We start from the raw sequence: 22,941 nt of genomic DNA on the forward strand, positions 1-22,941 counted from the left end.
TATAACGACCACAGAGTTTCACCATTAAATTCTCTTCTAAAATCTCTTCAAAAATCATCTTTTAAAATGTCTCTAGCTGTTTCGTCGAAATAGTTCCATAACCTGTCTAAAACAGTTTCGCCCAAATAATCCCTAAACGTAATTCAGCGTTTTCCTTTTGTTTGGCATCCCTGCGCTAATGCATTTCAAATTAATAAGAAACCTGATTCCCGCGCTAAAACAATTCATCGCTAAGATGTTTCTTGGAGAATTGTTTCCATGGACTTTGGCTATTAATATCCTTTGGAGTTCGACCAAAAGAGTTGTTTCCGAGGCAAAGACATTAATGACTTGGATCTATTCCTGGAGAATCATTTCTATGCGAAAATTTTTAAAGTCTGACAGATGATGTCATTGGTTGATTGATCTGTCAAGAAAGGGGAATTAATTTGTTGTTTCTAAGGGGAATTATTGATTCACGATAGGTGAATTGAGGTCGACAGCACAGGTGTTCCAAATTCCGGGAAACTCATAACATTTGGCTTGAACAACAACATCAAATACTATTTCTGGATCATCCATAAAAAAGACATGATAAACATCAAATAAATCGATCAACACACATAACCATCCATGAAAACAGACATAAATGTGAGAAAGTTCCTGTTTTTCAAATTCTCACTGACAAAAACCATAAAACATCCATAATTTGATGTTGACATCCGAGAAAAACATCAATAAATTGACCAACACACATAACCATCCGTGAAAACAACCATAAATGTGACAAAATTCCTGTTTTTCCAAGTGAGAAAATTCCTGTTTTTTCATTCTCACTGAGAAAACCATAAAAACATGCATAAATTATGTACTGTTCGGAGTTATATATAGGTATCTACTAACGTTCTATTTAGCATTATTAAAGTCAATTTTTTGAAGTAAGCACCGAAAATCGCTGTATAGCACGCAAATTTGGGCAGATGTAGCACTTCAGAATCTGACGGTGGTGGCATCCCTGGTTCTAGCTGACGTTTCGTAGAAACTCGAAAACAGAAAAGTAACTTTGAATTTACTTATTTAGTAATTTTTAATAAAGAAAGTTAAAGAGCATCTTTAGTAAAGCAACTGTGCATCATTATCATCATTACTATTAATATCAGTTTGAAACATATTGGACTACTATTTTAATGAAAGAGTAATGACTACATTTGAAACTCCTTAAGATTGCACCATTATAAACCTAATAAGTCAGCAGTTACTTCACAGCCAACCCGATGATGTCACTTCAAGTAACTTCTGTAGTTAAAGTAAAGTTACTACAGTTTGAAACCTGGAATACACCCTACATGCGCCAATAAAGTAAATCAAGAGCGTGTAGAGGTTTGGGTGTGTATAGGTTTAGGTGGCTCGCTAGAAACCAAATATCTAGGATTTTTTCTTTGACCTTGAAGGACGAGGTTAAATAAAAGCGTTTAAAAGGGAGTTTGAGTAAAGGGAGGCTCCCTTCATAATACCTCGCTCTTCCCACTAAAGTTTTTTAGTACTTTTAAAAAAACTTCTTATTGTTCTAATTAAACGATCCTTGTGTTTCAGGAGTCGTTCTTAAAGAATTAGGACAAAAAGTCACAATTTAGAGTAAAGAGCGAGGTATTAAAAAGGGGTCAAACCCACTCATATTCGTAATAATTCTGTTCGTTTTAAGTTTTAATGTTGCTCCTTATTTTCAGTTGAAAAAACTTGTTTTTTAATTTAATTTGTGATGTTTTTTTAAATCATGCAAGGAAATCCGACAACCCCTCAACGGACAGATCCTCTAGACCCGTGGTTCCCAACGTGAGGCGCAGGCCCTGCAGGTGGGGCACGGCAATATTTTGGTGGGTGCACAGGACGTGCACCCTTCGGCTGACTATACTTTAGAAGCCTTAATTTGGAAAAAAAAACAACACATTTCTTGCGAATGTTACATTCATATCCATTTAAAGGGCAAAAAAGATACGTGATAGTATTGTAATGACGTTATACATCGTATAAAAGGTGTTGTATTCAGACAATATTTTTCATTAGTATATTTTTCATTAGTATGTAATATTTTTATACTATATTTTTATACTTAGTATAAATATTTATATTTATATTATATATTATAATGTTATATTGTATTATTATATTATATAATATTATATTTATATTATATATTATAATATTATAATTTATATTATATATTATATTTATATTACAAGTATAAATATTTTTATACTTAGTATACAATATTTTTCATTAGTATAAAATATTTTTATACTATATTTTTATACTTAGTATAAATATTTATATTTATATTATATATTATAATATTATATTATATTATTATATTATATAATATTATATTTATATTTTATATTATATATTATAATATTATAATTTATATTTATATTATAAGTATAAATATTTTTATACTTAGTATAAAGTATTTATATTATATATTATATTTATATTATAAGTATAAATATTTTTATACTTAGTATAAAATATTTTTCATTAGTATAAAATATGCCTAGAGGACGATCAAAAGACGATACCGAGTTGTTGACCTTTTAAGCTTCCTTGAGGTGAATACACGTAGAATTTGAACAACAAAATTTATATATCACAAGGGGGCATCAGCATTTTAGGAATGTCTAGGTAGAGCATAGCCCAAAATTGGTTGGGAACCACTGCTCTAGACAATTCATCCCGGTGACAGCTACCAAGGATAATTATCATCAACATCTCTACGTGTACAATTGTGTCGGCAAAGAGAAAGTAAGACAAATAACAAGAATTCCGTGTAGGATTTCTGACAAATTGCTTCAGTGTAAAATTTGTCTTGAAAAACTCACCTCCCGGAAACTTCTTTCCCATGGAAATTTTGAAAATCCCTCCAGCAGAATATTCACCCTTCGCTCCTCCAACCAAAAAATGTATGCATACTTCTTAATAACAACTACTATAGCCTACTTGAACAATGGGCAAATTTCACAACTTAAAAACCTTTCTCCAGGGGCTGTGAGGGGTCATGTTATCTCCAAAGACATAGATATTGGACCTTTCAACTATGCTCAGCAATACGGCTATCTAAAAATTTTGGTCAAACGACTTTGATGAAAAAAGGGGAATAGGAGGGGGGTAGATGCCCTCCAAACTTTTTGGTCACTTGAAAAGGGCACTAGAACTTTTAATTTCCGTTCAAATTAGCCCTTTCCAGTTATTCTATAGCCGCTGGTTCGATGCGATTATTCTGAGAAAAAAAAACAACAACAAATAAACACACATCCGTGATTTTTCTTTTGGCAAAAAAAACGAAATTCCCCATTTTTGAAGTTGGAGCTTTAAGATTCTACATTAGGGTTCTCTGATATGCTGTTCCTTGAGTTTTAGGAAGTGTTTTCTCCCCTTTTCGAAAATCGGGCAAATTTCTTTAGGCTCGTTGCCTTTGATGGGTAAAACTAAATTTAATGAATCTTTTATATTTGGAATCAGCATAATAAACAATAATAACCCGTTTTTTAGAGTTTCGGTTACTATTAATCCTCGTCGCTCCTTATTTACAGTTTGTTACCACGAACTGTTTGATTAGTATTGTTCATCAAACATAGGACGCAAGGTATGAGTTTATAATAAAAACTAAATCTCTTAGATTGGATTAAACAGAAATAAGATACTCGTTGTTTAAGCCCGTTGCGTCACCGGTACGAATTTATGACTCCCATTATAAAACCAGTTTCTTTCACTGACCAGAACTTAATTTCAAATTTGCTATTAAACAGCACAAGTGGATGTAGTACAGGTTGTAAGTAAAGTTAAAATAAGTTTCTTTTACTTTTAATTATACTCTTTTTTATTCTGGCATACACCACTGAAGCATATTCCGTGCATGAAGCACATAAGCTTGCCCGTCGGAAGTGTAAATAAAAATTGCAAATCTAACGATCTTACCCCGACGTTATTACTAATAACGTTATTACTAATTTTCTTACCCCGACAGCCCAGTGTTGCCACCCCTAGTGATTTTTATATCGCCTAACAAATCACTAAAGCAGCACATAAATCACAAGATTATTGAAGAAAATCTTTAAATCAACCAAAAAAAATACTAAAATCTAGTTATTTTTTTCACGGGGTGGCAATCCTGGCCCAATACCAGGGAAAGTCCATTTTGCAGTGAGTTGCTCATGGCAGAGTGTGCCATGCTGTGACGCAGGATGGCAGAAATGCGCATCATGTGGTGCCCGAGGATGTGCATCACATGACCTAGATTTTACAGCCCCTCGGCCCAGCCTTTTGTGGCAACAGGCCAAAGTCTCGTTTTATTTTTGTAGCTTCTGTGCATAGAAAGTGATCTAGTGCAAAACTTTTAAACTTGTGACAGTTCCGCTGAAACGCGCAAGAAAAATGTGGAAAATTCAAAAAGAGTTAGGATAAAAAAGAGAAAATTTGACATAGTCCTCCACACATCTTTATTGAATGCAACGATAATATTTATCAAATAGGTGATAAGATAAGAATGTGACAGGCTTCCGGCATACTTCAATCGAAATACATGCTGAGAGACAAGACATATCAAGTCAGGCTTACAATAAGGATTAAGAGCATTACATATTGGAGTCAGAGGTTAGTTGTTTCTTATTTGTTCTCTTTCTTTTGAAGTTTTTTCGATTAACTCCGGGTTGTTTTCACTGCAAATAATGGGTCTAGGGGTCTCCTTCCCCTTCTATGTCATATTATTTACGTTTAAACCTCGCTCTGACGGCGTAGCCACAAGTTTTTCCGGAATCGGTTAGTTTTTGTGAATTGGGCTAGTAAAGCTGAACATGGCTAACGAAATAAAACACATTAGCCATATTGAGTGAAAAATGGTAAATATTAACCAAATGAGACTAATGATTTTCACCGTTTGGGTTAGTATAATCCACAAAACCTGGCAACACTGGAAGCCATATTTTGTCGAAGGGGGCGTCAATGACATGAAAGGTTACAAGGATCAAACAGTTCGTTACCACGAACTGTAAGTAAGGAGTGACTCGACCAATAGTAACCGAAACTCTTGAAAAACGAATTTAATCAAATGAATGCATCAAAAGAATAGGCTTTTTACGCTGATTTGGGTCGGAAGGTGTCGTAAGGAAAATGGGAACTTTCTGAGGGCGTAAAGAGGGAGACGTTGAATAGATTGGAATGGACGAGGACCGTGTGTAGCTGTGTTGGCTTCAGGTGGCTTCGTGCAGTACGAGTCCTGGGTGGGCGAATGCTCCCCTCATATTTAGGAGATGATAGTATAGCTCGGGTAAGTATAATTTATTCCGAAAAGCAGATACACTAAATGAGCTTTTTTTCTTGAACCATTGCTGTGCCAACTTCAAATTCTGATCTAAAGAGTCTTGTTAGAGGGGTGATAGCCCTCCTCAAATTTTCGGCAATCTTGGTTGTACTATGAAAAACGAAGAGAAAATTAAATAAACAAAAAAGAACTAATAATATTTCTCAAGGGAAAGTAAAGAGCAACATTAAAAGTTGAAATGAGCTGAAATTATTCCGTATTCGAGGGTGGTTGCCCCCTCCCCAACCCCCCACTTTTTACACTGAAGCTTTATAATGCTTTAAAAACACCTCTCATTTCAATTCAACGGCCCTTGTTTGAGCATTCGTTCTTACAGAATAAGGGAAAAAGTCAAATTTTAACGTAAAGAGTGAGAGGTTGAGGAGGGGGCAGCCACCCTCTGAGAATTTCCGTTCGTTTGAAGTTTTCATGTCGCTCTTTGCTTCCATTTGCGAAAACTTCTTTTTCTTTTTTTTTAAAGAAAGCAACAGTTCGAAGAAAGCGAGCCTGATGCTCTTTTGCCGCAGAGCTTTTGTAGTGCCAGTTCGAACACTGAAACCATTTAGCATACGATACCGCGAAACCAACACCACAAAGATTGGATTACCTGAGTTGATTGGAGTAGAAAAGGCGATAGAAAAGTCGGTAAGATGATTCTGGTCAGCTAGTCCCACCGTTGATAGAGCCTTCATAGTGAAAAAATAAGTTGTTAGTTATAATTTAATGTATTTTATATACAAGACCGTATCCATCCAGGGGGGAGGGAGTTACCAGGTTTACCTCCCACCCCCGAAATTTTGTCCGACTAGTAAACACGTATCGAAAATTTATATAAATGAATTTTGATGCGTTTAAAAAAAAAAATTGTACCCCAACCCCTCCCCACGAACAAAAATCCTGGATGTGCTCTTGTTTATATACATTTTTTTTTAATTTACAGCTTGATTTAGTTAGTTTATTGTTAGTTCACTTTATAGTTTTAGTTTTTTTTTTACGTTATAGTTTTTACAGTTATAAACTATACATTAATATTTTAATAAAACCCGGCACTGCCCGACATACTTTTGATTTTATTATCAGGCCTAGTTCATAACTGTTTGTATAAACAGTATATATAAACCATTCATTTTGCTGGGACTGCATAAATGCTTAAGGACAAATACGCCAGGGTGCGGCAGTGAAGCTTTTAATTACCAACCATGTAGTTATTTGGTAATAAATATTAACTATATTGAATAGTCAAATAAAAACAATTTAAGAATACTAGTTTTCAAAAAATAAATTACATCTGATTAAAATAATACAGGAAACTTGCGGGTACTTACGTGTTACAGCGACCACACTGTTGTTCTTGATCTAACTAAAATCGGTTTCTCTTTTTGTATTCGGAAACAATCAGCTTACCTTCAATGAGATATATAATCTTGTATGTATATTTCGATCATGCAACCACAATATAGAGTTGGCTAGGTCAGGACAGGCATGAGATACATAGCGTTCTCTACGACCTGATCTCTATAATCAGCTGATACAGTTCGAACGGTATTTTTACTAAAGTTTCCTATTTTCACCATATTTTGATATCTTTCATTAGGATTAACCTAACTTCACTTCTTGGGTGTGGTCACTATAAATAGTAATTACCGACTTGGAGAATAAGATCTTGACACAAAAGCCCAGATTTTCGGTTGGGAAAAATACTATAAAAGGTCCCTTCAATATACAAACGGTGCCTTGAGACTTTGCTCTTTGTAAGTTTCACTATTACACATTACCTTGGGACGGACCTGATTGCTTTGATTGCAAGTGTTAATTATTGATGTTTGTCTGAATATAAATTATTATTCGAGCCATATTCTTGTTGTATTCCTTAAGCAAATAAATTTATATATAATCCAGATATAACCTAGAATTTCCTCGTTCAAAATTTAGCAGAATCTTCCCCTTAATGTAACTATCCGAGCTTGCCTTCTGCTATATCCTGAGAAAGAAATTTCGCAGAAAAGGTTGGGACAACGGGATATCCCTTAAAAGACCGTGGGCACAAAAGAATTATAACAGTTTAGTTACTATTCAGGTTTAGTTGGGTATCTACAGACGATTTAACGAACTACGGACATCAAGATACAAACATTCTTTGCCCCCTGGCAAGGTCGTATCCAGAGCGCAGGGGGTTTGAACCCCCCACCCCCGAAATTTTTGTCCGACTTGTAAAAACATAACAAAACGAACTTAATTTTTTTTGATGCGTTTTGAATTTTTTGTATCCCCCTCCCCCCCCCAAAAAAAAACTAGATGCATTCCTGCCCCTGGACTAATTTTAGATCTAATTATACCTGAAAAACCAAGATTTTCCTTAGATTTTTTCTAGATTTAAGATTTTTCTTTTCTTGTGGTTGTTTGAGAATCATAAAGTTTATAGGCCAGTACATATTTTCATCAGTGTCACCTCTTTAATACCGCGAAAATAAACAAGCAACTAATTAGCTAAATTTGACAATGCTTTTCGTCAGTAAAAACTCAAGCATCAGCAATCCGTGATTCTCAAAGTCAACTTCAACTTCAAAGAAAATCTACACGTACTTAAGCTGTTTGGTGACACAAAAGGGCCACCTGGCTCCCTGGATACATCGCTGTTCAAATTTCTAAATTCTATTGTAACGTATCTACTCACAACTGGTTTACAAACATTTAGAGCTGTTTTTTCTGTTATATAAAGAAAACAAAAATAGATCAAAACACCCGAAAAAAATAAATTCCGCCCTTTAAGAAAAACCTTAAAGGAATCCTATGTGTCTAAACAGACCAGAATATGAATACTATTGTCAATAGTAATAATTACAACAGTAACAACAAAATCGTGGTAATATTATATTTCTAAGCAAGAGTATCATAAGCGACGTTACCACATTTACTAGCGACAATTAATGTTGTCAGATCGGATCAAGAAAATTATGCTTTCTTGAACCCAAAATTAAGGTTCTTTGGACATATTTATGCTACGCCCAGGTTTCACAAACAAATTAATCAGGATCAGATTGTTACTTTGATGAAGAACAATTAGAATTATCTTAACATAGTTTCTGAATAGAATATTCAGAACCTAGAATTGAGAATATTCAGAACCTAGAAGCAATTCGTTCCGATGAGGAGCTGGAAAAAAGTAAAAAGGTACAAATCAGGCAAAGCAAAAAAGAAAATATAATAGAACATAAAAATAAACTTTTTTTCAATGTCCAGGGGAACAGTTCACAATTTTTTTTTGTCGAAATTTGGTTTTCACTGCAAGTTGTCTTTCTTCTCGAGGCGGTTGACGGTCTTAAAAACATAGTGTCGCACCTCAACATCAAAATTTTACTAAAAAAGGAAAAAAATATAGTTCACATTTACTGGCCTTCTTCATCTTCGCTTTCAGATTAGCCTTCTTAACTAGGGGGTAATGGGGGTACATAGTGGTTCTCCGAATTGTGGATCCTTATCTGATTGTCTGTAGGGACATATTTGCAGCAAACTGTATCTTTTGTTCTAAGTGGCGACCTTGTGAACAAAACGGACTCAATACTTTCTTTCTTTACCTATTGTGGTTTTTGGTCTTGACATGACCAAATCCAAAAAAAAATTCTTTCTGGGTCTGCTTTAGAATGTGGTAGGGTAGGAATCCTCCCAATGAGTTCTGTTAAATCCGGAAAATTCTTTCGTCGGTAACGTTTCTTGTTTCCCATGTTTTCTCCATATCATTTTGTATGTAGTCATTTAGCCTGTATGTAGCCTGTATGTAGTCATTTAGTATGTAGTATGTAGCCTGTAGTCATTTTGCTCACCTTCCTTTTTGGAGTCACTAAAAGTACATGGCGGCTTGCACATCTGGGAGTTAATATCTGTGAGTTTTGGGAATCAGTGATGTGAATCAGTGCACTATAATGCCTAGTGACGGAATAGTGGTTCTTTCAGTTTTCAGGGCCATCTTGGCATTTACAAACCGAAAAAACTTCAAAAAAGGACAACTATACGGGGATCGCTCCAGCGTTTGTATCGACCGAGTCCGTTGATTTTGAATTAAAATCAAACAGTTGCGGACATGAAGCTGTACGCTAATTGTACGAAAAACCAAGACAGATAGTCCGAGTGGGTGAGATGGCAAATCTGGCATAAGACATTTCTAGGATTGTTTAGGAAACCTAAACACTTTCAGAAAGTGTTATTTTTACCAGTCTGTCTTGATGTCAAAAGATATTGCGCACACCAATCTCCTAAAGAGACATCTGCTAATGATCGGAAACGACCCAGGTTTGACGGTTTGATATCTGTACAGTCTCTGAGAAAACATCTCTTGAGTTAAGCTGCCAAAAAACCTTGATGAAAATTATCATATCAGACTGCAAATCTTTGATAAGCAGTCATAACAGTTGCAGCTCTTCTTTTCGAACTTGAGTTAACATAATTGACACATATCATTAAACATTCCCCGACATTAGTTTGTGTCTTGGCTGTAGCAGCAGCAGTAGCACATACGTACGAAAGACGTTTTTTAGGATCCAAGATTTTTTTTTAAGTTATCAAGGAGCCATTGGTTTTCTCCAACAACTGAAACGTCACTTCGACGCACCATCAATGACTCTGGAGGATCTTTATCCTTTAATTTTGTATTCTTTGATTTTGATTGTGTTGTTTTTATCCTTTTTTTTATCCGTTGATTTTTATTTTGTAATTTATTATACGAAAAGATATACGGATAACAACATATATTTGCCACCTAAAATAGTTTTCTACGTTCCTGAGTAAAGTTGTATTTTGGGATTGTAGCACTCGAAAGCAGGCACTACGAAGGGGGACAGGGACGAAGCGGGGGGAGGGTCTGTCCCGTGCGCTCGTTTTTGTCAGGATTTCAATATTATACGATTTTCCTTAAATTTTTACTGATTTACATTTGATAACCTTTTCTTGACCTTTTCAAATCCATAGCCCCCCCCCCAAAAAAAAAAAATCTTGCTTATGTGCCTGTTTACAAGACATGCGTGCAAAATCATAGTGACCAATATAATTAACTGCTTTTATTCCAGAAGATGAGACCAAAAGTAATTGTCGACACAGACGTTGGACTAGATGATGCAATGGCATTGTTCATGCTCCTTAGAGCACACAAAGAGGGCCACATAGACTTGGTTGCCATTACTGCAGTTCATGGAAACACTACAGTTGACAACGTCTGTAAAAATACTGCCAGAACGTTGGAAGCAACAGGAGTAACAGGCGTAAGTAAGAAGATGTTCGTCTTGCAAACGATTCATCCTAACTATAAACAAGAACATATATGTATATATATATATATATATATATATATATATATATATATATATATATATATATATATATATATATATATATATATATATATATATATATATATATATATATATATATATATATATATATATATATATATATATATATGCCTAGGCTGTGGATGACAATTAATATTACTACAAACAACTTGCTGAAGCGCTAGGTTGCTTGAGGCCGTCACAGCTGCGCCCACTACCCCATCTCAACCTACTCAAAGCTTCGCTCGTTTACCCTCTTTATGAGACTCCAAATTCAATCATTTCTTTCCTATGATCCCTACCCACCCCCAATAACCATGCAATGCACCCCCAAATTCGCAGGAAAAATTAACAGTATTTTTCAAGACTGAAACGTGCAGTTCTCTAAAAGACTATATAAAAATTAATATTTTATTTCGTTATTTTCTTTTCAGATTCCTGTTTTTAAAGGATCACACTCATCTTTGGTTGAGCCATACATCCATAAGGAGCCTTTCCATGGATGGGATGGATTTGGTGACGTTGTTTTTGAAACAGTTTCAGATGTGTCTATATTAGAAAAGGAACATGCTGTGAACGGCTTAATACGACTAGTTAACACACATCCAGGTAGGCATCACTTGAAATCACAGATAACCTACACTAAGGAGACAACCGCCTCAAAAAATGTTCTCCAAAACGATATAACATATACAAGAATATCTGAATACTTGAAATAACGTATGCAAGTTAGAGTACCAAGGACAATGAAAATGAAATATGATTGTTTGAATTGCTTAAGTTGAACCTTAGACAACCCTATATATTTTAGATAATTAAAAAATTGGGAATTCCGTTCTTAAAGTATATTGATAGTACCAAGGACAATGAAAATTTAGTTCTTAAAGTGTATTGATGGTGCCAAAAACAATGAAAATGAAATCTGATTGTTTGAATTGCTTAAGTTGAAACTTAAGACAACCCTATATATCTTAAAAAAATAGAAAAATTTGGGAATTCAGTTCTTAAAGCATATTGATAGCATCAAGGACAAGGAAATTGCAAAAAAATAAAGCTAAAAACACCTATGTCACCACACAATTCAAGAAGGTCTAGCTTGCCTTTGAAGGTGTAGTGGTTTTTGGGAATGAAAACATTGTTCAGGTTACAATGTTTAAGCACGAAAAAGTTGTTAAATTTAGTAATCATTTGTGCTTGTTTACTTTCATGATTGACATGGGAACACCGAGAAAATGCTGTGTTGCCCTAGAAAATTCAAAATTTTGAAACAGCCAAAAGAAAAATCTAAGAAAATCGCAGTTGTCAGGCATGAATAGACCTAAGAGGTCCAGGAGCAAATTTTTATGTATTTTGATGACCTTGGTACATTAAGGAGATCTAAGACTGTGTCGAACATGAGGAGCTGAAGATTTGACCTCACCACCCTCAAAATGTGGAGAGTTGCAAAAAAAACGCAGTTTTTGGCAATTTGATGCTATGAAATAACATAAAATTCCCTTTTTTCATACCTGACACCCCCCCCCCCCTTCTACCTCTGAATCAAAATTATGAATCAAGGGTTTTTAAGTACTTGAAGATGAACAAATTTTTTTTGGAGTATTTCTTCCACTATACTTTTTGTTTTTTCAATCGTTATATTTCAAAATTTTAATTTAGGTGAGTGGCCGTTGAATCTGGCAGAATCTATGGCCACAACAGAGCTATTTGGCCACAGTCCTGGCCATTTTGTGCCGTAAAAAATGAATTTTTAGGAAAAATATTGCCAAAAACCCGGCGAGTCTAAATTCTGAACATGAGCAGATAAGAATGGACCCAAAGTATGGAGGAAAAGCCGATTTGTTTAACACTTAGCCAAAAGTTGTACAGCTAAAACCCGGGTTGTATACACTTAGCCCTTCAGTATCCTGAATTTTCCTAGCTCCTTGAATTCTCTGGCCGCTTTTCAGGTCGAGGTGGCTCGCTTTACTCGAAAAAAAAAAAAAAAAAAAAAAACTGCCTCAGTGAAATTTTCCGGCAAAGACACTCCCAAGAAAAAATTGGGGTCTGTTAATGAATTTTTCAAACTCGTGAATTTTCATTTTTCATGAATTTTTCGATTTTTCAATCTTAAAAAATAAATTCGCTGGAAGCGATTGTTTTGAAGGCGCTTAGAAATTTTTCACTTTCAGATGAAATATCGATTGTTGCTGTTGGACCGTTAACCAACATTGCCTTGGCGATGAGAATGGATCCAATGTTTGCATCAAAAATGAAAAGTCTATACATCATGGGAGGCAATACAGAGGGAGTAGGAAACATTACAATAGCGGCAGAATTCAATTTTCACTGCGATCCTGAAGCTGCCTTTATAGTATTAAAGAATACGGTAGTACCTACGGTAATTGTAGCTTGGGAGTTATGCTACAAGCATTGCGAAATCTCCTGGGTATGTATACATTGGCTGGCATGATATTACTACTAATTTCCATAGAGTTCCTACAAGGTTTTCCTTACAGGGCAAAATAATATTCCATTAGAATTTTTTCCAAGAAATCCAATAATCTTTTTTAGATCGAAAAGCTAAAAAAAAACCATAAGATTTTTCTATCCCTTTAAAATCTCCTTTTTTCTATCTTGAGGATCGATTTAAAGATCCGCAGCGAAATGCAGAAACAAATTTCAAGTTGGACATTCTTTCGCCTTTAAGAAAAGCCTTAAAGGAATTTATGGTTCTAACCCCCCTAGGCATTTATAAAATCCTTATGCCCCCCCCCCCTTGATATTGAAATTTTGTTATTCAAAATTTTACATTTATTCACTGGAAGGAAGCTTAAAAGGCCTAAAATAACTAAAAATAACTAAAAAATACAATAAATAACTTGGTATTTTTTAGGCATATTTTATTCTAATGAAAACATTGTCTGAATAAAACAATGGAATATTATATATTATTCTAAATAATGTGTGACCTCATTGCCATACTATCATGTATCTTTTTTGCTCTTTAAATGCACTTGAATGTGACGTAATTTACCTGAAAAATATTTTTTTTTTTCAAAATTGAGGCTCTAAAGTATGGTCAGACGAAGGGTACACGTCCTGTCGTCCCACCAAAACATTATAATGCCCCACTAGTCGGGTTCTGCACCCTACGTTGTGAATCAAGGGCCTAAACAGACCATAATATGAATACTACTGTCAATAGCAACAATCCCAATAATAAAAACAAATCTTATTGATATTATCCTTTTAAACGAGAGTATCATAAGCAGTGTTACCACATTTGCTACTGACATCTAGGGTTGCCAACACGGCCACTTCTTAAAGTGCCAAAATCACCCAATTTAACGTGCTACACAGCGATTTTCGGTGCTACAGTCAAAAGTTTTGCGCGTGTCGTGGCGCGCATGGTCTTTTTATTTTGATTAGTTTTAGGTCAATTTTCTAATCTTTTTATGTCTGGTTATTTCAAACTTAGTGCCAATCTTTCGAAACGAACACGGTAAAAAGGCGGTCCTGGTTATATCAAACTTTTGCGCCAATCTTTCGAAACAAATACGGCAAAAATACGACCCGCGTTTTAGTTTATTCCTCTGCCTTTTTTCAAAATCCTTATTATTTCGTCAAAACAAAAAGAAAAAAATGTAGCACTAAAGTGCTACTATTTGGTCGTTCAATGTAGCACGTGCTACAGCGCTATACATGATGAAATAGTACTAAAATAGGATTTCGTGCAAAAGATGGCAACCCTGCTGACAACTCATTGTAGCGCTAAGCTGCCGAATGCCGACACAGCTGCGCATGTTCTTTTCGACTCGGGTCTATTCAAAGCTTTATCATTTTTACTTTCTTCAACGACGTTCTAATTTCCTTTAAATTATCTCATGACCCCTTCCACCCCTTCGAAGATGTCCTACCTTTCGTTATGCAGGTCTGATAGATGAAGCTTGGTCGCCAGAGTACGTCACAAAGGTAAATACAGTACAATCTGGGAGGTCCTTCCATTACATGGCTAACATGTGAAAATAAAGCTGCTACTACTTTACAGATCCGCAATTGCTTAGAATACCTTAGATTCTCGGCACTACTGCTTTGAAGGACAACAGATACCTATACAAGAAGAAGAGCGAGACTTGGGAGTGACAATAGACAGTGACATGACTTTCACCAAGCCCTACGAGTCAATCATCTCTAAGTCATCACAAGTCTTGGGAATTATTCGAAGAAATTTCTCTCTTACTGACTCAACACTGTTTTCTACACTCTTCAAATCGTTATTGAGACCAATGATCGAATACGGTCATACAACAACCAGACCATTTTTTCAAAAAGACAGTAATGCAATAGAAAAATATCCAAAGGAAGGCTACTAAATTTATTCCATCACTTAGAGACTTATCATACCAAGACCGTTTGAAAAAATTATCGCTTCCAAGTCTCTCATACCGATTTTTGAGAGATCTTATTGATGTATATAAAATATGCAACAGATACTACGACAACATCCCTCCAGAAGAGAATAACATTCAAGAATAATAACCTTAGAGGTCCCGAGTTTAAGCTAACCAAAGAACGTTTGAGAAGAGATGTTGGTAGATGGGCATTCAGCAACCTCATTGTCTCCGAGTGGAACGCACTACCGTCAGACACTGTTACCTCCGATTCAGTCAATGCATTAAAGAACAAGATTGACAATCATTATAGTGAAAAAGCATTTGATTATTTAAATTTTTGTAGATAGAGACGCAAGCCTGTTTTTGCATTATATTATTATTATTATTAATATCTCTTTTAACAAGTTTTGATGATGCACAAAATACAAATTTCGACACTTTGAAATAAGTGTCAATAAAAATTCTACATATTCCTTGATAACAAATAAATCAAAAAAAAAAATCGATTATTTATCTAACGGAAAAATATAGGTTTCTTTTCTCTAAATATCAATTTTCGACAACAACTTTTGTTATCTCAATAAAGACCCTTGTCTCTTCTTAGATCACTGGAATAACATAAAACATTACAAGACTTATGAACGAAAATAAGCTGTTTTTAGAATTTTTTTTATTGTTTTGGTAAGGAAGATCATGAATTAGTCTTTTTTCATTTTTTCTTTTTTGTTGTTTTTTTTTTCACAACACATGGTCCGAGATTATCAAGAGAAGTCTCCTTAGAAAAAAAAATGGATTATTATTATCTTTATTATTAATGATAAAATAATGATAAATTATTATCTTTCTTTAATAGCAAAATATTTGCTCCCATGCGAAAGTAGTGTATTAATTATTTTTCACTGCAAATCGAAAAATTAGGCCAAAAGGGTGCTAAAACGCTATTGAATGAAAATTTGAAATAGCTGAAAGATTTAAAAATTGCGCATCGTGGCGCATTCGTGGTGCAACTTGTTACTATTTAATTAAAAGGGAAAAATCGTACTGAGTCAGAGAGAAACAGAAAAAAAAGTTATTTGAACAATAAAGAAAAAAATTAACAGATAAAAGATCAGAGTGTACTTTCCTTGCGAAGTGAGGGATTGAACCTGAACACCCTTGATCGGAAGGCTCGGCCATATCCACTGCGCTGTCACAAGGTGTTATTCAGTTAGATTTATCTAACAGTCTGTTCACATTCTTTTCATTGAACAGTTATAGTGGTTGATGTACAGCTACTTCTTAGTTTATTCAACAGCAGATTTGAAGTTATGCTAATATTAATTGGTAATTAAAAACATAAATAAAATCAATGATGTATAATGATACTTTAACGCCGCAAGTTTGTCTTAGTACGAGTACCCTCCCCAAATCCTGGATATTCCGGGGCAATACACATAATTTACTGATTTTTATCTAATTGTTTCCCAAATTAGTATTAGGAATCAATGGCTTATTCGATATAAATTCGATATCTAATGATTTAAAAAAATTTTTTAATTTTTTCAGACTATATCCATGCATGGGCGGGGGAGGGGGAGGTTGAGGGTTGAGTATTAACCAAACATTCTTAGGCATCTATTCTAATATATTGGATATAGCTACCAAAATAATATATCTACCAAGATATATTGAATTTTCGCTTACCACATATTAGTATTTCTAGGTCAACTTGTTGCACATCTATTCCGACCTGAACATATTCTAGGAGTAACACATGAACAGGGTCACCAATTCTGAAAATGTATGGGTAAGGCAAGGGGAGGAGGGCGAGGATTTTTTATTTTTCTTTCAATTAAGATACAAAAAAAACATTTTTAAAGATCGGGAGGGGGGCGGCATTTTTTCGATAATTTTAACCGAAAGGTACATTTCCAAATCTAAGGGAGTAATTGTTCGCCCACCCCCATCCATTTGTGCCCCTGCAAAAAAGAAGATTGGCAGTAAAAATGTGCTGCATAGCAGTACAATAAAATAAGACTGAAAAAAAAGAACACAAGGGAGAAATATAATTTTTTGTTAATTCAATGATATTCCACTCACTATGATACCAACATACAGTATAGATGAAAGTTTACCCCCTCCCTATGTTTATCTAAATGAGCCACCTCTCTCCTAGAAAAATTCAAATTCTCTCTTAGAAAAATTCAAAACACATTCAAAAATCAATACAAACTTTCAGCATAATCTAGGACGTCCAGCCCCTTTTCTTCCAAAAATAATTCCTTAGGCCACACTGCTGTTTTTGTTTATGAATAAAGTAAAAATATATAAATAATAACGGGTAAAATTTTGCTTACGACAGAGAACTAAAAAAACAAAAGAAAAAAACAAGGATAGTAAGTTAAGTTATCCTCAAAGGGTATTTTCTTAGAACTATCTTATAGGGCTGCTTTATGCAATTAGTAGTGTTGATAACTTTTGTAATGAAATTTGATTTCTTTTTGCAAAAAACAAAAGAAAAAAACAAGGACAGTAAGTTAAGTCATCCTCGAACTGTATTTTCTTAGAACTATCTTATAGAGCTGCTTTATGCAATTAGTAATGTCGATAACTTCCAGTCAAACACAATACAATGGCTAGTCGAGGCGTCTCCGATGATAACAGCCTCACCAGAGGCGTTAGCATATTCCTGATAATCCCCAGAATGCATACTGCATTTTTATTTCTTTGTGCCTGAACTCAGACGTTGATTTCTTATTATACAACACTGCATACAACCAGGTTTCAGTAAAAGGCCCTAAAAAAATCGTCCCTGTACACGTAAGATAATAATGGCTATTTAAAAAAAAAATAACTGACTTTCATGTATCTTTAGAAAAAAAGAAGAAATATTGAAGACCAATACAAGGGAGACATGTCCATTTTTTATTAACGCAATGATTCCGCTCACTATGATACCAATATAAAGGGACCGGCCGCAGTTTTTTTTCACTTTTTTTTAGGACGTGTCACTTTTTGTCACTTTTTCACTGAATATGTCACTAAAGTCACTTTTTGTTCATATTTTGAGTTTTTTCCCGCAGTTTAGTGAACTAACGGAAGGTTGGACATTCAAGTTCCTAGAAAAGGTAAGTTCACTCTTGATAAACAATCATCCCATTGCTGCTCATAGGCGGCCTCCCTTCACTGAGCATCCACCCAAATTGGCTGCTTAGAAGATGTACATTTTGGCCCAGATTCTTAAGTTCTTTAGTACCAGATTCTTAAGTTACCAGTATTTGCTTTTCTTTTTGTGTTTGGCTGTTGCCTGTCGAGGATACAAATTAAGACCCATAAGTTTAGGGGATGCAAAACGTAAGAAGGGATAAGCGTCTTTCCTTGGCTTTATGAGTTTATACTTGCTGACATTAACATATGAGTGGGTGAGAAGGATTTCTAAACCCATTCTAACACCTGTTTTTTTTCAGGTAGCTTTGAGTGATGGGTAAGACGAAATTTTCTGAAAACTGGTTTGGTAGGGAAAGCGGGGCTGGATGCATACTGCAAGAGTAGTGTGCCAAGAATAGGGATGGTGACAGTTTATTTTACGGTAAAATATACGGAAAGACACTCAGCTGCCAAAAGGGTTTCAAGCTCTTCTTCAACATGCCGCCAAAAAGAACACAAGATGAACGCGTCTACTCTGCTAAATCCACGTCAACTCAGACTCACTGGATCAACTTCAACCGAAAACAAGTCACAAGCTGAAAATGCTGCTCCAGAGAAGAAGCTTGAGATGCTCTGCGAGAGAGACACGGCTTCAAAGGCAGAAATATATGGGTCTTGAAGATCATAGCCAGTTTTTTTGCTGCATCTTCATGCTATGGTGCTGCTGATGTCTTTCGAACTATGTTCCAGGGTGCTGTCTCGGAAGGCTTCTCGTTAAATGCCAAAAAAAAAATACGTAATTGTTGACAGGGGCAATTTATACTTATACTAGGAAAATTTTGGTTAAAGACATCCGGATGCCTGACTTAGTACTAGAATATGATGAGATCATAAACAATGCTTGGGTGATAGAGCTCCAAATCAGTGTACCGGTACTGGTCGATGGAGCAAAAACTAGTTATTACTCGGCATCTAAGAACATATTATCTTGGGTATTCTACTAGTGAGGATCTGAGCAAGAAGCTCCTCCTGTGTATGGAAGATGAAGGACTTCCATTTCAGAGACTGCTGATACTTGCGAGCGATGGTCCAGCTGTCAATAAGAAAGTTTGGTCAATTGTTGACTTGGAAAAGGAAAAGCGGTATTCAAAAGGTTTTTTAATATCGGTACCTGCAACATCCACGCAGTGCATAATGCGTTCCAAAAAGGACTACAGGAACTCAAGGAGTAATGTTCTGGTTTGGGAATTGCTGTTTACCATTTCTTCAGCGGATGGTCTGCTCGTCGTGACGATTTTAGCCAGTGTCTGCTAAAAGTTAAGGCTCCACGACATAAGTTCGTAAAGCCACTAGGTGGCTTACCATAAGAGAAGCTGCAAACCACTTGATCGATCAATGGCCTGCTCTTTCTTTCAATGGCTTCAATGGATCAATGGCTTTGAATAGTTCCTGGAATTTGTGCCAAAGAAAAAGAGCTTGAAGCACTTCATTTCAAATCCAAAGTATCTGAAAATTGTCAGTTGGCTAAGAAAACCAACAGTGAAAGCTGAAATCGAGTTTGTTGTGAGTTCTGTAAATACCTTCAGTATTCACTGCAGTGTTTCAACAACAAGAGTCGTTGATTCATGTGTTGAATTTTGAGTTGCTTTGCTTATGCACAGTTCTTCTTGGACAGATTGTACGTACCAATGATGTGAACTATCACCTCGGCGTGGTGTTTGAAAGCGTAGACAGTGCTGCAGAAGTATATCTAGAGCACGTTTGTGCAATGAACGGATCCTCGCAGCTCTGGCTTCTTCGAGAGCGACTCAGGAAGATGGGAATATTTTCTATTTATAAGTTATGAAGCACATCAAAGCTGCTTTACTGTATTTGTTGGCCAAGTGCCGTGTGACAACGAGTTTTTCCGAAGCCGTAGCTGCTTCAGCCTTCCCAAGCAAGATTCCCAGCTGATGGGCTGCAGTGATGTTCTATAAGTCGCAAGAGAACTTTCTTTTGAGATGAACATAGAGAAAGTCAAGGAAGAATGGTTATTATTACAGTCAAACGCAGTATCACCACCCACGAACAGTAGATGAATCGATAACTATTGGCAAAAGATCCCAGAACCGAAGACACTAGGTGGTGATGTGAAATATCAGGCCTTAGGTCGAGTAGTTAGAACAGCTCTTTCGCTCTGCCATGAAAGCAAAAGACGTGGAGCGAGGATTTTCTTCTTCAGCTCAGTTGATGACTAGCATGCAACCCCGTACAGAGGATTAAACCCTAAACGCTAAAGCTTTAGTTGTTGATGATTTGCGCAATTATGAGAACAAACCCAAGCTTGTGCAGATTACAAAGAAGCTGCTGTTTTTGGCCAGATCAGCTAGAGCTAATTATGAACTTTACCTTATTGGACGAAAACTGGATGAATTGGAAAAAGAAAAACATGAAGCTGAAAAGAAAGATGCTGAATTGGCAGTCTAGGACCTCGTCCAGAGGAAGCAGAAAATAGCGGAGCTAGAGGCAGAAATTTTACGAAAAAAGAGATGGCTAAACAGAAGAAATAAATCAGTGATACTCTTCTGAAAGAAGCAGGATAACGTCTGAAGAAGGCAGCAGAAGTGAAGGGCTTTTGGAACATTGGTCTGGTTCAAAGCATGCTGAAAGCAGCACTAAAAGCTCGTTCCGAAGAAAGGGAAAGGACAAATGATGCTGAATCTGTGGAAGTACTTGTTTTGAAGAGGAATTCAGAACTGATCGATCGCCTTTAAAAAAAGCCTATCGTATGGTTTATTCCTGTACGTAAACATTCAAAAGTTTTGCTTTACTAAGGTTGTTTGTTCCTTGTACCTAAATCGAAGTTGTGCTTTCATAAAAGTTCTTTTTTTTGTATGAGCAAATAATTTAATCGAACATAAAATAAGACTACCAGCCTTTTTTCTGTAACCTCAAGGGCTTTTAGAGGGCGATGATGATCATAAGGCAGTAACTGGGACTTGTGTAGTTCGTCTGCCTGTGCTCTGAGTGCCTCTTGGTAGTCACTTTTTTTTAGTTGTGAAATCACTCAAGTCAACCTGTGCTCTGAGTGCCTCTTGGTAGTAGCTCTTTTTTAGTTGTGAAATAACTCAAGTCAATGTGTGCTTTGAGTGCGTCTTGGTAGTCACTTTTTTTTAGTTGTGAAATAACTCAAGTTAACCTGTGCTCTGAGTGCCTCTTAGTAGTAACTTTTTTTTAGTTGTGAAATAACTCAAGTCAACCTGTGCTCTGAGTGCTTCTTGGTAGTAACTTTTTTTTTGTTGTGAAATAACTCAAGTCAGCCTGTGCTCTGAGTGCCTCTTGGTAGTCACTTTTTTTTTAGTTGTGAAATAACTCAAGTCACTTTTTTCGGGAAGATCAATGTGGCCGACCCCTGAACATACAGCTTTGGTGAAAAGTTACCCACTCCCCAGATTCCTAGAACAATTCCTTCCTTACACCTTACTTGCTAAAACCCTTATTTTGGCCCATTAAATTTGTTAGCAAATTCAAAAATCAACACCAGCTTTCAGCATAATCTAGGACGTCCGGCTCTTTTCTTCCAAAAATAAATTTCTTAAGCCACATTGCATTTCCGGTTATTAATAAAGTTAAAAATATACAAACTGTAACGGGTAAGATTTTACTTAAGACAAAAAAAAAAAAAAAAAAAAAAAAATATATATATACAATTTGAAATGTTGGTAACTTCCAGCCGAACACAATACAACGGCTATCTGAGGCCTCTAAAATGATAGAACACACCTGAATGGTCAGTTTGTTCCCGACAATTCCCAAAGGGTATATGTTTTTTCTTGTTTTTGTGCTTGAACTCAAACGATACTTTCTCGTTATACAAGATTACAACAGCCTGATTTTATTAAAGACTTCCAAAAGTGGGGGGGGGGGACTTCTAAAATTTTTCCAGAGAAAAGGGGAGGGCATGTGGACTTGACACTTTGCGTTTGGGGGAAGGGTGCAACATATTCTTCTCCAGACCTCACAAAAGGTTTTACTCTATGTTTTTTTCCTTTCTTATGCCACTCTGTAGTTCTTGATATCTAGCCTTGGTATACGTTAATTCTGACATAAAAATATTCCAGGAATGGCGAAAAAAGAAGCTTGGCGGTTTAAATACCCCACAAAGCCAATTACTCAACAGAATCGAAAGCCAGTACATGGAGGACGAAACGTTTCCTACATGGCTAATATGCGACCAAATAGCCGCCGCTGCTTTGATTGATCCACGTGTTATTACCAGAAGTTCGGAGCATTTTGCAACTGTGGAACTTACTGGCCGCTTTACACGGGGTATGATGGTGGTTGATTATGGAAAAATTACAAAGGAGAAACCAAATGTTACGATTGTGGAAGGAGTTGACGTGGAACTAATAAAAGACATGCTTCTTTGGGGTGCTGATGATGCTAACTCTGCTTATAAAGTACCAGTACAAGCATTTAAAAAATAAAAGTATCGTTAAACCTTTGTTTTTTTTAGAATTTATGTCAGAGTTTAAATTTCGCTTTAAAGTTGTTCAAAAATCATTTAACTGTTTATTAAATATTTACTTCCGCCCATTTGGGTTTTCCTAGACAGCCAAATACCTGTTTTAAGAAATTATTCCAATTTAGGCTAAAATGTTTCTCCTATTATTTGTTTCACTTAAAAACTTGTCGCTTTATTGGAAAACAGCTTCTCACTCGCTCAATCTTGTTCAATTTCAATTCGGAATAGTCTGATCTATATACTAAAGATAGGCCGTAATATTTTTATTTCTATTGACTTCATCAT

At 35.7% G+C, this 22,941-nt stretch overlaps 2 protein-coding genes across 5 annotated transcripts in view; one reads left to right on the forward strand and one right to left on the reverse strand.

Annotated features, from left to right (window-relative positions):
* caly (ubiquitin carboxyl-terminal hydrolase calypso) overlaps window positions 1-22,941 on the reverse strand; it is a 143,564-nt gene that overhangs the window by 22,439 nt on the left and 98,184 nt on the right. Inside the window, exon 8 of one of the 2 annotated variants that reach the window (XM_089102738.1) lies at window positions 8,532-8,689. The exons of the other annotated variant lie outside the window; for it this stretch is intronic. Coding sequence (XP_088958864.1) covers window positions 8,687-8,689 — 3 coding nt within the window. The 3' untranslated portion in view covers window positions 8,532-8,686. Of the gene's footprint in view, window positions 1-8,531; window positions 8,690-22,941 lie in introns of those variants that run through there. 2 annotated transcript variants of the gene reach the window in all.
* Window positions 4,401-22,635, forward strand: LOC148942521 (inosine-uridine preferring nucleoside hydrolase-like). Of its 3 annotated transcripts, XM_089102739.1 has the most exons (6): window positions 4,401-4,626; window positions 5,814-5,977; window positions 10,393-10,584; window positions 11,088-11,262; window positions 12,822-13,078; window positions 22,253-22,635. In XM_089102739.1, the coding sequence occupies exons 2-6, from the start codon at window positions 5,843-5,845 to the stop codon at window positions 22,616-22,618; spliced, it is 1,125 nt and encodes a 374-aa protein (XP_088958865.1). In that variant the 5' UTR covers window positions 4,401-4,626; window positions 5,814-5,842; the 3' UTR covers window positions 22,619-22,635. The 3 variants fall into 3 exon arrangements, with proteins under 3 accessions (XP_088958865.1, XP_088958866.1, XP_088958867.1); XM_089102740.1 differs by lacking the exon at window positions 5,814-5,977; XM_089102741.1 differs by lacking the exon at window positions 5,814-5,977 and having other exon boundaries at window positions 10,396-10,584.

This window comes from Artemia sp. Qi Xiang Cuo, chromosome 16, assembly GCF_049724085.1.
Source record: "Artemia sp. Qi Xiang Cuo chromosome 16, ASM4972408v1, whole genome shotgun sequence".
Lineage (NCBI taxonomy): Eukaryota > Metazoa > Arthropoda > Branchiopoda > Anostraca > Artemiidae > Artemia > Artemia sp. Qi Xiang Cuo.

Coding starts and splice junctions, on each gene's coding strand:
- LOC148942521 (XM_089102739.1), top strand. CDS start 5,843: ATGCTCTTTTGCCGCAGAGCTTTTGTAGTGCCAGTTCGAACACTGAAA. Junction 5,978..10,392: donor AAAAGGCGATAGAAAAGTCG/GTAAGATGATTC, acceptor CTTTTATTCCAG/AAGATGAGACCAAAAGTAAT. Junction 11,263..12,821: donor ACTAGTTAACACACATCCAG/GTAGGCATCACT, acceptor TTTCACTTTCAG/ATGAAATATCGATTGTTGCT.